The sequence below is a fragment of the Barbus barbus genome (assembly GCF_936440315.1).
Source record: "Barbus barbus genome assembly, chromosome: 25".
NCBI classification, from domain to species: Eukaryota; Metazoa; Chordata; class Actinopteri; order Cypriniformes; family Cyprinidae; genus Barbus; species Barbus barbus.
Genome location: NC_136753.1, coordinates 13126867 through 13144875, shown reverse-complemented (window position 1 = coordinate 13144875; position 18009 = coordinate 13126867). Strand labels below are relative to the sequence as shown.

General features: G+C 37.1%; 1 protein-coding gene across 2 annotated transcripts; it reads right to left on the bottom strand.

Annotated features, from left to right (window-relative positions):
* Positions 1-330: 330 nt before the first annotated feature.
* LOC306844914 (phosphoinositide 3-kinase regulatory subunit 6-like) lies at positions 331-17260 on the bottom strand. 2 transcript variants are annotated; one of them, XM_079377354.1, is made up of 21 exons: positions 17132-17260; positions 15904-15984; positions 15694-15798; positions 14998-15087; positions 14611-14702; positions 14156-14224; positions 13483-13615; positions 13282-13351; positions 12132-12315; positions 11160-11304; positions 10842-10928; positions 9598-10057; positions 7635-7734; positions 7365-7487; positions 6086-6193; positions 5651-5753; positions 5482-5549; positions 5181-5271; positions 5017-5069; positions 4557-4663; positions 331-1585 (listed from the first exon to the last, which is right to left on the bottom strand). In XM_079377354.1, exons 3-21 carry the CDS (start codon positions 15740-15742, stop codon positions 1417-1419), a joined length of 2301 nt encoding a protein of 766 aa, XP_079233480.1. In that variant the 5' UTR covers positions 15743-15798; positions 15904-15984; positions 17132-17260; the 3' UTR covers positions 331-1416. The 2 variants fall into 2 exon arrangements, with proteins under 2 accessions (XP_079233480.1, XP_079233479.1); XM_079377353.1 differs by lacking the exon at positions 15904-15984.
* Positions 17261-18009: the final 749 nt, after the last annotated feature.

Sequence of the window (18009 nt, the reverse complement as noted above, 5' to 3'; positions counted from 1 at the left end):
ACTCCACTGAAGCCTAATGTTATACGAATATCCTGACTTAGTTGAGAAAGGCAAAGCAAGAGAGCTCGCTAAAAGAATGCAGCGGATCCAGCGGTTCTCGTTGCTGATGAAAATAGCGTCGGCTGTGGATACCTAGACATCATCACGCAGCGGCAGCAGTTACACTGCTATTCCTGATTCCTTGGCGACATCTTGTGGTCATCAAAAACAACGACAACAACATTCAATAATAACCTTCAAGTCTATTTCCTAATGCTCTTCTTCTTCTTCATTTTTTCTTTTAAGTTGTACACATCGTAAGCGTGTTAATACATCTGGACCCAAGTTTTTGCAATAATTTGAAAATGCTACATTTATTTAGCATATGTATTTACAAAATCACAATATATACAAAACCACAGGTAAATCAACAATTGTGCAAAATTGGCATAAATTAATGCCATAAATCTAAAAGAAATAGAACTGAGTTAGGTTGGCTAATCATATTATTGTGATTATATGTTTGTTCTTTAAAATATATGCTTGGGAATAGCTGGAAGCCTGGCATTATTGGTATCAGATCAGAACTGCTGGAAAAGAACCCCAAAATATAATTCAGAATGTACAGAGATTGAGGTGAGGAAGATTAAAATACTGGCACCACTAATTATTGTGTTAAAGAATGACTTTGACTCTTGACCAGCTTAATGCACAACACAGCCTTTCAAAGCTTGAACCTTTTGTGTAGCAATAGTGCTGTTCTCCACATATCAATCACATATACAGTAATTCAAATACATATCCTTTATGTTTTTTAATTTTAAACATGTTTTTGATGCTATAAAACCTTCTCATAGAAGGTACTAAATTTGTAAACGTATAGTGGGATAAAAATAAAAGCATAAAACAATGAATGTATCAAAGAAGTGCAAATCATTACGGTAATGTCAGTTTCTCTGAAACACTTGATCATATGGCATACATTTTATGATATACAGACATACACTGCACCTGAATTATACTGTAATAAACAGCTACTCTGTTTTTCAGGTGGAAAATCCAGATGAAAGACTGGCAGCGTGTAGAGGATTCTCTTCTTCACATGCACTTAATGTGTTCATATTAAGGAACAGGTTAATTGTTAAAGCAGAAAACAAGTTCAAGTAAATTCTATGTCTTTGAGAAACTCAATATCATGACTGCATTAGTGTTAGTGAGTTACATGTGTTACACATTAAAATACTTCCTGGACCGATCAACTTGTGATTCACAGATAAAAGTATATATTGAAGTAAAACCTGCTTGGTGAAGTGTCTTAAGCTGATCATTTGATCACATGGTGACACTACTGCACAGTGCTTTGTTTAAAACACAATACACATGCTGCAAGAATACAGAACTGGCCTTTATGTTGACAGTAAGCCGATCCTTGTTCGTTTAGTCGATTATTCCAGCAAATGTGTTAATGGGCAGAGTCAATCCTTTGCTCATGTATCTGCTCATGTATTTGCTCAGTCCAGCATCACTGTCGCCTTCTGACATGAACTTCGACTTCAATGATTTTTGAACGTAATATCCAGGGTCTTGACACGGAGCAACCTCAATGCTGTGTTAGAAAATATAGTACAATGCAAAGAAATCAATAATTTCATCTCATCTGTATTCCTCTAAGACCAGAAGGTGGCATTTTTTATTCTAATTCTATCTATATCTAATCTATTCTGTCTTAATTATTCTTTAAATCAAGTCAATCTAATTTTTTAAGAATACACTACTGTTCGAAAGTTTGGGGTCAGTGAGAGTTTTTTTATTTATACGTAATACTTTTATTTTGCAAAGATGCATTAAATTAATCCACAGAGACAGTCTTTTTTTTTTTGCTGTTTTAAAAAATACTATTACAAATAATCGTTACGGGAAGCAGACTCACACAAGGGATTAATATATTCACAGCAGCATTTATTGAACAACAGAGCAAGGAATGACTGCTGAGGCTGAGTCTAAAGTTCAAGGGACTGATTATAGTGGAGATGAGAACGTGAGAGAATGTCATTGCCTTGCCAGGAACTCATGGAAGCAGGGAGAAGTACACACCTCACTGGATGACTTGGGATCCTGGCTGGCGACTTGGGATCGAGACTGACGCAGGAGATAGGAGGACAAGACGCCGGAAAGGACACAGGAGGTAGGTAAACAAACAGGTAAGTAGCAGGTAAGTCGCTGGGATAATTTAAGGAGCCCACTTTGTTGAAATGAAACATAAGCATAAGCCAAACGAGATCGGATGCTGGAGTGCTGTGAGGTGTGTGACTTTGTAGTGGATGGTGATGAGGATCCAATGACATGCAGGTGTATACAATCAATGATTAGGTGAAACCAGGTGAGGACATGCGTTGTGATTGGAGAGGGAGAAGGACAGACAGACTTGTAACATTACCTCCCCCTCCCGTAATAGTAACACCGGGGAGGGGGGGTGTGCGCCCTGGAGGCTAGTGTTGGGCAGGGACTCTGGGGAAGCCTCCAGGGTGGGTCTGGGGACTCCAGCAGCCATGGTGGGACAGGAGACTCGGGAAGCCATAGCGGGACTGAAGACTCAGGAAGCCATGGTGGATCCGGGGACTCGGGAGGCCATGGTGGATCAGGGAGCTCTGTGGCCTTGGCCCTTGCCACACAGGCTGTGACTATATGGTTATACTACAAGTTCCCCTCTGGGAGCCATTGAGGAGGAGCGGGCTCTGTGGGGTGCTCTGGAGGAGCAGGCGCTCGGGCAGCGTGGTGCTGGACGGGACCTGCGGAGACGTAGGAGACGCAGGAGGGCTGGACGGGACCAGCGGAGTCGCAGGAGGGCTGGACAGGACCAGCGGAGACAAAGGAGGTCTGGGCGGAACCAGCGGCGGCGCAGGAGGGCTGGACAGGACCAGCGGAGACGAAGGAGGGTTGGATGGGACTAGTAGATTCATAGGAGGGTACTCGCGAGGAGCAGGCACTGGAGGGCACTCGTGAGGAGCAGGCTCTGGGAAGAGGACAGGAGCCGAGAATTCAGGGGGTATCGCCAAATCCAGGAGCTCCAGGGCAAGAACCGACAGGCTTGTAAGTGCTGCGAACGGTGGCTCTGATACACTCGCAAACGGCGGGCTAAGCTTCCGCGTGGACGACGGCGCCATAGACTTCGCCACAGATGGTCGAGACATTGACTTCGCCATGGGCAGCGGTTGAGCTGAGTGAGGAGGTTTAGAATTACTCACGGAAGGTGGAGGGCTAGAATGAGGCGGGCTGGAGTGAGCAGCGGCTGATGGGCTGGAATCTGGAGTTGGTGTGTCCTACATTTCGCCTACTTGAAACGATGATCCTGCAATCCATAAGGCGAAATTTAGGTACTGAGCCAAAGACCAGCTGGGGTCTCCATGTGGCATAACCATTTGGATCTCTTCTTCCAGTCCAACTCTAAAACCCTCCATTAATGTGAGATCACCACAGAGGGCTTGGTAACTGTAGTAAGAAATTCCTCCACACTCCTGTCCTTCTGAAACATAAATAATGTATATCCTCCAGAAAAATTGTCTTCCTCCCTGGGACACATGTTTATGGAGGCTAACTCCAACCTCATCTTCGGTAATGGTCCGAACTTCTGTTACGGGAAGCAGACTCACACAAGGGATGAATATATTCACAGAAGCATTTATTGAACAACAGAGCAAGGAATGACTGGTGAGGATGAGTCTAAAGTTCAGGGGACTGATTATAGTGGAGATGAGAACGTGAGAGAATGTCATTGCCTTGCCAGGAACTCGTGGAAGCAGGGAGAAGCACACACCTCACTGGATGACTTGGGATCCAGGCTGGCGATCGCTGGAGGAGACTGACGCAGGAGATAGGAGGACATGACGCCGGAGAGGACACAGGAGGTAGGTAAACAAACAGGTAAGTAGCAGGTAAGTCGCTGGGATAATTTAAGGAGCCCACTTCGTTGAAATGAAACATAAGCATAAGCCAAACGAGATCGGACGCTGGAGTGCTGTGAGGTGTGTGACTTTGTAGTGGATGGTGATGAGGATCCAATGATGTGCAGGTGTGTACAATCAATGATTAGGTGAAACCAGGTGAGGGTGTGCGTTGTGATTGGAGAGGGAGAAGGACAGACAGACTCGTAACAATAATATGCTGTACTTTTGAAATGTGTCACATGTGTAATAAAAACTGTTACTTGAGCACCAAATCAACATATTTTAATGATTTATGAAGGAACATGTCACATTGAAGATTGGAGTAATAGCTGCTGACAATTTGGCTTTGCCATCACAGAAATAAATAAAATTTTGACCGGTAAATATAGTAAAAAAAATTTTAAAAAAATTTGTTATTTAAAATAGTAATAATATTTTAAAATACTACCGTTTTCATTGTATTTTTAACAAATAAATGCAGCCTTGGTATAGGAGACTTAACAGAGAGACTAAGATACTTACTGCATAAGAGACTTTTTTTCCCAAATAACCTCACACTTTTGAATGGTAGTGTAGGTAATGGACCTCTTAATTAAAATGATAACATGAGCAGGAAAAGCACTGATTTCTCACCTCTCAACGTTCATAAATGTCCTTCGAAAATCTTTGTCCAAACGTACTGTGAAAGTTGATTTGTCTGGAGTCTTCAATTTAAAATTGCATGTTCTGATCTTTGTCTCCTAAAAAAAAGAAACAAATCACAGCATAAATATCTGAACTTAATCAGATATAAGTGGCATTTACTTCTCATGACAGCCATGTTTATACGCTTCACAGTTACAGTCCAACAACATAAAACTAGAGAGTTAAAAAAAAAATCATACAAACATAGATTATTTCTATCTATCTATCTATCTATCTATCTATCTATCTATCTATCTATCTATCTATCTATCTATCTATCTATACAGACAGATACTTATATATATATATATATATATATATATATATACTGTTTCCAAAAGAGAAAAAAAAAAGAAAGAAAAGCATGTAGTTTTCTTGGTTTGAACAGTTTTGGCTTAGCCAGTCCTACCGGGATACTCTGTGGCTTTACGTCATTGAAAATGACTGTGAGACAGTTGAGATCTACAAATTGGGAAGAAAAATAGTCATTTAAAATTGTTCAGGTTGAAGTTAATGTTTATCTAAATTGATTAACAAAAACAATAGCTTTTCAGTCAAATCATGTAACTTTACCTTCAGTTTTGTTTTGTGGTATTGCTGAAATCTGGACGCCTGTGGTTCTGAGTGAGAACCCTCTCTCAACCTCCCTGTTGCTTAGCGACACCTGAAAGGAATGTGAAGGGCCATATGAGGTCAACTAAGATTTGCCTGTCACTTAATTTTTAATTCTAAAAAAAGTCCTGAATGTGTCTTTGTGACTTAAGAACGTCACTGACTGGAAAACCGACCAATCAGCAACACCAGTCATATTGTATGTGACTAGGTACATGAAAAATACTCTGATGACAACAAAGACAGCACAAGTGATACTCACTGTTAAGTAGCTAAACGAGATCAGTGCCCCACACAGCTCGGCAGGCATCTTCCTCTGTTTAACAGTGTCTATGGAAAGAATGTTGGCTGTCAATACTGGATGAATGAACCGCTGGCCTAAATTTGGGGTGGCAATGACTGTACTTATCCCAAATTTGGTTATTGAATACCTTTATGTGCAGCTTGGGCCTTTCTAAACTCTGGAAAATCCACTTCCAGGTCTGTGACAAAAACTTCTTCCACGGGTTCATAGGACTTGCTGGAAAAGTAAATCTGCAAAAATAGAATACAAAAACAAGAAAGGTATGTTATATATCAGAAAGTGTTCTGTAGATCATTCAACAGCTTAAATAAGGACCTAAACAGCTTGACCTTCTGAGCTTGAACTGTGGCTCAGTACTTCTCTTCTTTTTAAACTGTTTTTACATCCTTTATGCTTGTTTTGTACATAACATATTTGCTACAAACTTCAGAGTAAATAAAAAAAAAACATGTTTCTTCTACATGTAAACTTACTTGGTGACCAAATTACACCTGAAACTCATGCCATCATAGCTGAAAAAAAAGAACTGCGTAAAACAGTACAAAAGGGCATTCATTCTCACCTTAATGTAGTAAATGTTGAAGTACACCGGCTGCTGTCCCATACGCACATAATATGAGATGACATCAGCTAAGAAAAGGTCAGATTCTTGTGGTTTGCTAGTGCTGGACTGGAAGATTAAAAATAAAACAAAGTAAAACCATTTGCATTTTAAGTTAATTATAATTTAAAGTTATACTGACATCATTCATTGGGAATTGAATGTGCACTTATAGTGTACTTATGTATTTTAAAAATAAAAAAACTGTACTTGCGGATAAAATATACTAAAGAAATAAAAGGCCACTTAGTTATACTTAAATTATATTTTCTAGCGATTATCGTCAATTTGATTTCACAGATACTATTTAAACTAAACTGAGCTAGACAACGACATCTCTGAATTCAACAATGAAATGCCTTTAAATGAAAATTGAGTGTTTAATCTTATTATTATAAATTACTGACACTCTATCCTCCAGTTTGATACTGTTAAGTGCTTTGACACAATCTGTATTGTTAAAAGCGCTATATAAATAAAGGTGACTTGACTTGACTTAAAGAGAATACACCTTTGTGACTTTCATAACACACTTAAGTACAATTTTACAAAGTGCACTGTTATAAAGTCAAACCATTCATCATTATAAATGTGTAATTACAAATTTAAGTACATGGCGTAAAAGTTTAAATAGAAATTACATTAAAATATATATATATATATATATATATATATATATATAAATATATATATATACACAATAGAAGTAATTATGGACAAAGATGTACTTAAATCCTATTTAAGTGGGTCAAAAAAGCATGCTAAATTTCAGCATTTAATATAAACTAGAATTTATAACTAAACTAATTAATATAACTATAATTTATAACCATAACATTTTCATTTCTTTTCGAGTATTTTTTTCCTGTAATGTGTACTCAAGTATTTTAAGTATGCTTATCTGCAGATATGTCATGAGCATGGTAATGTAAATATATTTGGGATTTACTCTGGCATCTATTCACAAACTTCTTAATATATAAATCAATAAACAGCCTAGCAAATTTGGAAAAAATGAATGTGTAAGCCAAATTGGCAAGAGGAACATGTTTTTCACAATGAACAGTTGCTAGCTTTGCATTTATACAAGGAAATGCTCGGAAAAAAAAAAACTGAAAAAGAAACTTTCAAACTTCCTCATTCCACACTGACTGACTTAATCTGCTAAAATACATGTATGCTCATATTTCTTACCCAAGTATGGCAAATATGCTAAATATCTACCCATCTTTTGACATACCGTTCTTGCAAGATCAGGAATCATCTGGCCAAGACTACAGACATTGCAGTCGTACCACAGATCCACCATTCCAAGATAAGAGCCCAGAGCACAGATGTTATTGCTTGTAGAGGGCACATTCTCCTAAAACAGATATTCTGTAAGATCATGCTAGTTCTGCTAAAATGGAAGACACTTTTTTTAATGAAAGTAATACAGTGCACAATGCACTGTATTCATCTCAGAACATTTTCTGAAGTTTTCACTTAAAGGGAAGGAAAGGGTATTTACCTTCACAGGAGAGGCTGTAGACGACTGGCGAGTAACAGGGATGTAGTACATCTGTAGGTTGACTTTCATAGTAAGAAACCGTCTCCTGGCTTCCCGTTTCCTATGAAGCAAAGCCAAAATGTTGCTGTAGAAACTTAAAGAATAAATCATAACAGAACCCTGAACACAAAGTTGTGAAAGCATTTAGGGATCTGATGGTCTTAGAACAAGGGAACATACAGAAATCTTAATTACAGATAAATAAGAGGTTTCTTCAATAAACAGACAAAAACTGAAGTGATCAATTTGAAGGGTCTGTACAGTATGTTTACTCTAGCAACACAATAAGCCAAGTTATTTATAATCAACAGTTCACTTGAATGTTGTCACTGTTTTAAGCCTTTTTCAGGAATATTAACTCGTCCCCTTCACTGTAAAAAAAAATCGGTAAAATTTACGGTAAAAAACTGGCAGCTGTGGTTGCCAGAATTCTACCATAAAAAAATATGGTAACAACATTTTAGGTTTTACAGTTTTAACTCAAATTTACAGTTAAATACCGTAATTTCATTAACTGATATAATGTTAATATACCAACCTATTAAGGTACTGAAATCTGTTTTGTACCTTTGAAATACACTGATTTTTAATTAATAACATATATAGAAGGTGCACAGTGTCATTCACACAAGCACTAAACACCATCATGGTGAGACTCATTAAACTGAAATATGCAATAAACATTAATTTAACAACATTAGATGTAACATACAACCCTAATAAACATAACTGATAAGAAAAAAACTAAGAATAAACAGTTATTTCAAAGAAAAACATCAAATTCAAACAAAATTTGAAATGCAACACAGGGAATTCTGGGAACATCAGTTTACGGTTTTTACCTGTAAATTTTACAGGAACTTACCGTTAACCATTTAACAGGTTGTTACTGTAGTATTTTCACAGTATTTTACTGTTAAAATCACGGTCATATTTACAGTGTTCAAGTCAAGTAATTCCAAAAATGTCAGAAACAACTGTCCAAACAACTGTATAAGATTATGATGAACAAGCCTCATTAAAAGGATGAAATTACTGAAGAGAGAAACATTATTAAAGGGTTAGTTCACCCAAAAATTTAAATTAGCCCATGATTTACTCACCCTCAAGGTATCCATGGTGTATATGACTTTCTTCTTTCAGACGACAGATTCTTTCATACGAGAGATAGCGCAAGCTAGAGAAAATGTTTTATAGCATTTTAATTTTCTTTAAAAAAACGCATCGATTCGCTACAGAAGGCCTTTATTCACCCCTAGAGTCATGTGAGGCACTTTTTATTATGGATGGATGCACTTTATTGGACTTCTTTTGGACTGTTGAACGAAAACACCCACCCACTACCATTATAAAGCTTGAAAGAGTCTTTTTTTTTTAAATATAACTCCGATTGGATTACTCTGAAAGAAGAAAATCATATACACCTTGAGGGTGAGTAAATCATGGGCTAATTTTCATTTTTGGGTGAACTAACCCTTTAAGTAGTTTAGTGAAATCTTTTGTCCAATAAGCATCACTCTTATTGATATAAAAAATAATTTGGTATAACCAACAAAATCATGTGGTGCAGAAAACATTTAAAAAAGCATAAAACAAGAAAAATATATGAAAAGGACCACTTCAGACCCCCATGATTATGTGTCAAATTCAACAAGTCACTTAAAATATCAGATATTTTACATGATTGTGATAAGGCTAGGTTAGTTCATGTTAAAAAATGTCATAAGATGCAACTCCCGAAAATGTAATGACATTTCTGAATTAATTTACAATACTGGTAATATACTTTTTAAAAATAATGTATTGTAAAAATATATTATTATGTTATTACTTTTTACTTGATAGTTATATCACATCATTAACACTCTAATTTCTCTTTGATTGAAACAATATCAAATATCACAGATGACATAATGTCTCATACCTTAACCAGTAGTATGCTCTGGCTAGCCTTCCCACTGCCCTATCATCTCCCATCACCACTATTTTAGCAGTGTAGTCCCGTTCTTCCTTGGGCAAGGTGGTACTACTATTTCCTGCTCTCCTCTGCAGTGTGCCACTACTGCCAGCGGTGCCCGTCTCCTCCAGTGCGTCTTGCATCAGAGCCATGCTGTCGCTGACAGACGGCTTCACCTTTATTCCTCCACGCCGTGACAGTCGCCCACTGGTAATTTCAGGCTTTAAGGTTCTTCCTCCAGGAAATTCCATGTCAGATGCCTCAGTTCCCTGCATGTCACGCTCTATACCACTGTCCGTAGACATGACAGAGTACCGTGGCATGTCTGAGTTGAGGTCTATGGGTAAGTCAGACATATAGAAGTCCTCAGAACTCATCAGGCTTTCACTGAGTGATCCGGAACGGATGAATTTGGCCAGTTCTCTCCCTGTGGGCAGACAGTATGAAAAGAAATGTATTTTAGTGAATAGCCTCAACTCTCTTGGGTTTAGATGAGTTCATGTATGCTAAGATCTATTTCTATATGATCTAACACAAAAAAAAAAGCTTTTTTTTTTTTGCTGTACTCTAATGTCTTATTTCTAACTTTAATAAAAGTACTTATGCTTCCTGAAAAAATATATACAAATATTTTACTGTTAATCTCACTGGTATCTCCTTTAGAGTATCAGATCTCAACAATGTCACAAATTATGCTCAGATTCACCAAGATACCAAAGTCTGCAGTCATTTAATCAATCCATTCAATGCAATCAATCAATCAATCAATCTTTGTCAAAGGCTATTAACACTAACACACACACTAACAAAAGAAAGCAAATCAGTAGCTGGGACAAAGGCATGGAGGGTTAAGGACACTCTCTAAGTTCGAATCCACTTTTTTCCAAATCCAAACTTATTCCTACCACAAATTAGCTTGTTTAATTGTCCTATGAGGACACCTTTACTGATCTGCAGGTTAGGGGTAGGTATAGGCATAGGGATAAGTAAGGTCCCAACAAGGAAGCATTCATTTATGATTTTAATCATTATGCAATGAATATGTTATTACTGCATAGTTTTACTACAATACACTGAGGTGCAAACAGTATCTGGAACTTTTCGTAAATAGCAACTAATTTTAATTATTACTTATTAATTATAATTATCTTGCAACAGTATTAGTACAATTAGCCTCAGCCAACACATTTTAGTAAATTAATCCCTCTTACAGAGCTCCTCCTCCTCCCACCACTGATGGAAACTCATCTCCGGATTGGGAAGCGGAACATCGCAAAGGGAGCCGCTGGACAATAGACCTGAAACCCAAAACCGTCACAATGACACCACAAACAAATCCTGCTTCCTGATCCGGCTACACAAGTTGGATATCAAAAAAGGAGGAAAAAATAAAAAATATTATTAGAGGAAAAGTTATTTTGGTACAGATGGAGTTGGTCAAGAGTGTTTGTTTGTGTTTGTGAAAGAGTGTAGATAAGAATATAGAAACAGTGCAGAATAGAAAAGAATAGAATAGTTTTATAGTGTACCTTTCTTGGTGTCATGGAGGATCTGTTTATATAACTCTTGTAGTTTCTGTCTAGTCTGACCCCGATCACCTCGGTTACTGTCTGTGCTCTGGTTTACTGTTGCAAGCACTTCATTAAAGTACGACTCCACATCCTGGTCCATATCCTGACATATGCACAGACAGATAATCAGACACACTAACACTTACACAGAAAGCCACACAGCATGAAATCACACATGCAGATGCACACACAAACATACAGCCATAATTCAGACAGACACACATGGGATGTCCTGTGGATGTCCTGTCCTGTTGCTTTGAGTTTTCTGAAAATAAACTGCAGACAGCTAATGTGTGGACAGAGACAGAGAGATGCTGACCTGCAATAAATGCTCACCCTTTGTCTCCATCATTGTATAGTTTCACAACTAAAATGATAGAGTACTTAGACTGTTATACACAGGTTAAATGTAGGTACAGCCTATTTCCCTTTCATTTAGAATAATAATAATAATAATGCTTTCTCTTCACATAAACATAAAAGCAGAGGAACAGTTTTGACTAGGTAAGAGCAAAATGGCATGTTGCACTGTGTCCCTGGAATTTATTTCTGATTCACAGCTGGCTGCTGTGACAAAATGTAGCATCTCAATATTTGCACTCTTGACCCATACTCATACAGAAGCCTGTGATAAATGATGCTGCCTTTATTAATACAATTAATTGATTTAAAAAAATGTTACTGATCCCAAACTACTTAAATTGCACCTAGCTTATATTACATTGTTTGTTTTACCAGATATGTTCAACAAACAATGAAAAAAGTGCAGAAAAGTTCTCGTATGATTTATGCAGCATCATAATGTTTTAACTCTGTATGCATTACTTTTATACTTAGATATTCATTAGTCAGTTTCAGTGTCTAAGATTTGCTAGTGAACTTCTTGGCTATGCTAGTCCACAACTAGCTTTTCTAGACAACATCACTGACCTGCAAAGCATCATTGAGAGAGGGGCCGTGACAATCCTCTCCCAGTGCCGCCTGAAGACTGTGCTGCACTACACAGCGCATTAAGCTCAACGGGTTCCGGAGCATTCCTTGAGTCTCAATGTCAGCCTTCATAACAGTGCTGAGAGACTCGGAAAATACAGCAGGATCCGCAAACACAAACACCCTGAACATGGCACAGAACACAGCCGTCAAAAACTCACAAACACAGTTATTCACAGAGAGAGAAAGAAATATATATCTGATTCACTTCTAACTGGGCTGACATGAGGTTTATTTGATAAAGCTTCCTGCTGACTTCAGCAGCCGCATCAACCTCAACCTCATGTAAACTGGAAGCAATTTATTACCAATTCAAAACATTCAACAATATGATAACAGGCTTTGAAATATTTGGATGCACAACATATTAAAACTGTTGACTTCACAAATAATTACTATGCCGGATTTCCCCATCTGTGGTGTTGCATTAGAAAAAAGGCACACCTAGACCAACTAAACAAATAATTTGTTTTTGTTTTTTTCTCATTCTCATTTTCCATTCTAGTCTTAACTATGATTATAGCTTTAGATAATTAAAAACCCTCATTCTAAAGTGTTCCAAAGCTGAAAAATCTGGTATTACAGGTTTCAACAATTAGTAAGCACAGAAACTCCACTCAAAGATCTACTGTCAAATGCAAAAGTAATATAAACAGCACTTTAAAAAGAAAGATTAGGTCCCTGATTGCTCCAAAAAGACAAATGGCACTTGACTTTTTCTATAAATAACTGTTCACATACAGTAGATGTCCTAGTAGAGTAATCTTTTTTTAATAATTATTAAAAAAATTGCTCTAGCAATCTGTAACTCACATGAAACAACAACAACAACAATCTAATCAATTCTAATGAATCAAGTCTTGCTCTATGTTTTTCTCCCACTGGAGATACAGTTTCACAATCTGCTTTATGCCGACTTTATTGTATAGATTGTTTCTAATAAACTTATATTGCTAAACAGTGTATGTGCTATATTTGCCACTTATTTTTTATATAAAGATTTAAAAAACATTAAAAAAAATTTAAATATGACTTTACTACTTTGTTCGATACGTTTTGAGATCACATTGACACGGACACATTGACTCACCTCTCCTGCTGAGGATAGTGTTCAGTTTTCAGATTTTGTTCTGCAATTATCATTTTCTGATACAAGCGGCCTATGAGCAAAGAAAAATACACATTAGACTCACATGGATCATGTTTTCTTAACTTTAATGACTAGAGGCCAAAAGAAAAACTAAGATCAGGAGAGATGCTTATCATATTTTATTTGAGGAAAGTAACAAACCTGGAGCAAGTCTTTCTGCTTTTATTTGCCCAGCATAACTAAGGCCCACAGTGCAGTATGGCTGAGGCAGAGTCAACAACCTCTTGCAGAAGTCATAAACTCTTTTATAGAGGTCATCAGGTATGTATACTGTCTGCAAAGAAACACACGGATGTCATACCGGACGTTGGTGGCTTCTACAGTTTTTGTTTAGCATACAAGGGGACCTGGGTTCAAATTTAAATGATATTCTGATAAGAATGGATAGTGATAACAAAATTTTCATTTTAAAACAAATGTTTTTCAGAGGGTGCAAATTGACTGAACTGAGCGACATTTTTCTGGAAATGACACCTCTGTGTGTAAGTGAACAATCTCTCAGACTCCCCTCCAAGGCATCTTTAACCAGGTAAATGAGCCAATGTCTAAAACAGTGCTTTTCATCAGGTTGGTCTGTTCTGATGTTTGCTAAATATGTTATATAAATTCAAATTAAAATAAAAATCATAATATATTAACACATTTCAATGTTTGAATTCAAATAAATTTTGTGCAATAAACAATGTTGGTGCTGTCTTTAATCCCTATTTGATGAAATATCTGGATCCTGATTCAAAACCAGCTGAGAATCACTAGTCTAAAAGTAAAATTAAGGTCAGTTAAAAGCTATAAGAGTAGCCTTCCTTTCTCTTACCTGCATAACAGCATATATGAGTGTATTAAGTAGAGGAATGAGATGTTTCTTGCAGTTAGTTCTTTCAGCCTGTATATGAAAAGGACAATTATGTTTACTATCTATCCATCCAATCATTCACTAATTCATAGAAATCATTCTAAAACTCATTCACAGCCCACAGCTGTTCTTTGTGAAATTATGTGTTAATTAACTGTTATTAGTAGTTAATTATCCTATAATTGTTAACTATTATTATAATAAATGAACTCTTTATAGCGACAGTTGCAACAGATAATCATTTCAAGCTTCTCTGGTAAGACCTTCAAATAACGTTGTCATAATAAAAACTAAATATAGTAATGGCATTTAGGTCATACTAACTGAACATGCTTGAACTATTTTGTCAGCTACTAAAATGGGAATTGTAATGCTATATTTCAACAAGCATTATGCCACAGAAACTGGTGACTCACTCTTTCTAGTTCCTTGATGGCCACTCTCACCAAAGCCAGACTTCTGAGAGAACTGTCCTGCACTTTCTTATGTAAAGTCCATCTCAGCATCCCTGCAGAATGAACAAAAACTAACAGCTCTTATATACACCAAACTAGAATATGTATGCAACAAATTTTGTGCATTGATACTGCCACCCCAGTTGTTGCATTATACTGATGCTTACAGAGTAGTGTGAGTTTTTGGCATGGCCTTTATAAACAACATGAACAGATGACACTAATGATTAGATCGCAGATTGTGGTTCTTAAAGAAAGCATGTCTTTTTCTTTGCATAGCTTGTATGGCAATCAACTGCATCTAGGTTTGTTATTTTTTTGGGTGTAATTTTTAAGTGTGAGTCATACCTTTGCTGACAGCTGGTTGCTCTATGTCCGTTTCTCTCATAATGGTTAGCAGGCTACGGTAGATTTCAGATTCAATGGCAGCATATTCAGCTTTTTAAAGAGAAGCCAATAACATAGCATTTGAATGCTGATATAAATCAATTTATATATGTATATAAGATACTCTACCGTTCAAAAGTTTGGGGTCAGTTGGGGTCAAAGTTCATTCAATACTGTTTTTAACTGTTATAATGTCACTGAAGACTGTAGTAATGGCTACTGAAAATTCAGCTTTGCCACACTGTCAAAAAAAAAAAAAAAGTTGAGCCAACTTAAAATTTTAAGGCAGCCAGCTTCAGCAAAAATAAGTTGAGAGAACTCAAAAATCTGCTGAAGCTGGTTGCCTTAAAATTTTAAGTTGGCTCAACTTTTTTTTTTTTTTTTTACAGTGCATCACTGGAATAAATTACATTTTAAAATTTGATTAAATATAATCATTAAATATAATACAGTTATTTTAAATTGTAATAATATTTCAAGATATTATTGTTTTATATCCTTGAGACTTCTTTCAAAAACTTAAAAATTGTCCCCAAATTTTAAATGGTACTGTACATTTTAAGGTATCAAATGGATAATCAAATATTCAAATAATGATTTGTCACCTTTTGCTATTTATAATTTACCTAAAGTTTCTCCAAAAGGTGTAACACTTACCAGCCGAATCCCCAACATTAATACTGCAAGAATTTCTCCAGGATGCCATGCTGTGGCTTGGTCTTTACATAATGAGGTAAACGGAAAAAATCACCACTGTGACTGCTGAAACAAAGACAAAAAATATTCAGAAAATTACTAAAAAATATTAAAAGAGAAAATAAACAAATTACATTTACAATTAACTAAATTCTGGTATCATTTACTCACTCTCATGTTATTCCATTTCTTTCTTCTGCAGAACACCAAAGAACATAATTTGTGGAACATCTGGGTCCAAACAACATTGGACTGCATTGAATGAGAAAAAAAGAAAAGAAAAGTAAAATAATAATAAAAAAATAATAATTTTGTGCTCCACAGAAGAAAGAAATGCATCCAGGATTAGAATGACACGATCATGAGTAAATGTTTTGCTGAACTATCCATTTAATGTGCTGATCACATTAATCTGACTCATACTTCTATTTTCCACTTCATGATGCTGAAATTTAATCTTACTTAAATTGCATATTTGTGAGCTTATAAAACACAGTAGATAATATCAAGTTGTTTTGGACATGATTATATGCAACAGTAAACTGTTTACAGTAATTGATAACTAAGGTTGTTTTCCAAAAATCAAACACACTCGCACATGACCATGGCTAAAAGCACAAATGACCATGGCTAAAAGCACATGACCATGGCACACAAGAAAATGTCCCCTTCGTTTCACCCTCTCAGACACGGTTTATAACTGACCAGCAACACAATGCAACTAACTGCTCCGTTGCTAAGACACTTTTAAGTCACAAGAGAATCTAGAAACTAGAAAGAGGAAAGGGAAAAGGAGAGAAAAAAAACAATACTATGATAAAAAGCCAGAACGAGTGCAAAAAAGCATGTAAACCAAATAAATGAAATGATGTTTTATTAACAAGGTTCGGGAGGAGCGCGTCAGATACTTAGCCTAATTAACACAGGAGGTTCCCACTCCAGTTAATCAATGTCCGGCTATAAATACAGCTGACATACCACCTCTGTTCACTCGACGGATAATCAGCATCCCTCCTCCACCCCTTCTCCACTCAAAGAAGGTATCACTAGAGTTCTCACCACACTATGGGGGGGGGGGGGGGGGGGTACTCTGGGTTCGGGCCATTCCTGAGCCCGGAGCCCTTCCCCAGGACAGCACGCCAACTACGCATTACTATACACGCCAAATACGCATTACCTTACTCGTGCTAAATATATGTAAGTGTGAACTCGTGAAACTAAACAAGAGGCCCTTTTTAGTGACCGACACAGCTCATAATTATGCAACTTTCCGACAGCTTGGTTTCTCAGTGCTAAGAAGCACATTTCACAGGTTACCTCCAGTAAGCAGCAACTGTCCGTTAGTGTAATAAAATAAAATGTTGAAGTCTACTGAAGAAAAAGAAGTCTATTGCCTTACCTTTCGTCCTTGTGAGACTATCAGTGGACTACATCATATGCCACATGTAAAAAAACTTGTGCTGGCCAAACAGTCAGAGTGAGAGCTGCACACTGTGTAACACTTCCTCTAACTGCAGCGGCTGTCACTGAGGACAACTGCAACTCTGACTCAAAGCTGAGTGAATGTGAGGGAGGGACGAGAGAGAGAGAGAGAGAGAGAGAGAGAGAGTCTGACAGAGGCAATGGCATAGGAAAGTTTAGAAGAAGGATCAGGGGAGAAAGAGTGGTTGAATGTGTGAACGAAGTGTGCAGAGTGGGTGTGTGGACACTGAAGAGAAAGTCCTTTGAATATGTTTGTTTAATTTAGCATTCTAATTACAACCAACACCCTGATTCAGATTTTGGACAAGTTCAGTATGAGCGTTCATAGCCAAACAATGTGACGCATACTCATGTGCGGTTTGCATAAGCCTAGTGCTTCCGAACGGCAAAACTAGCACGCAAAGATTAAGCCCCTGATCCTGCACAAAAAGGCATTGAACAAGTGAAGAGAAACAGGGTCAAGAGCGCTGTATCAGCACAGAAAGCAGCTTGCTGAACCACAGGCTTCCTGTCGCTCACTTGGCCCTTACTCTCAGAGAGACAGTAGATGACAGGACCTGACACATATCCTGTCCCCATAAATGTGGGGGTGGACCACACACACGGCTGAGATATATTTAGTTTCAGTCAAGAGAAAAAAAAGTTATGCTTAGAAACTTTTACTTTCTCACTTTGTGTTCAGTCTTTACTTCTACTTAGAGATAATGTCTCTACATATGTAGCCTAATACAGAAAGGTGTGAAAATTATTAAGAAGATGAATGACAGAAGTGTCCATTATAAGAAAAAGGAGGGG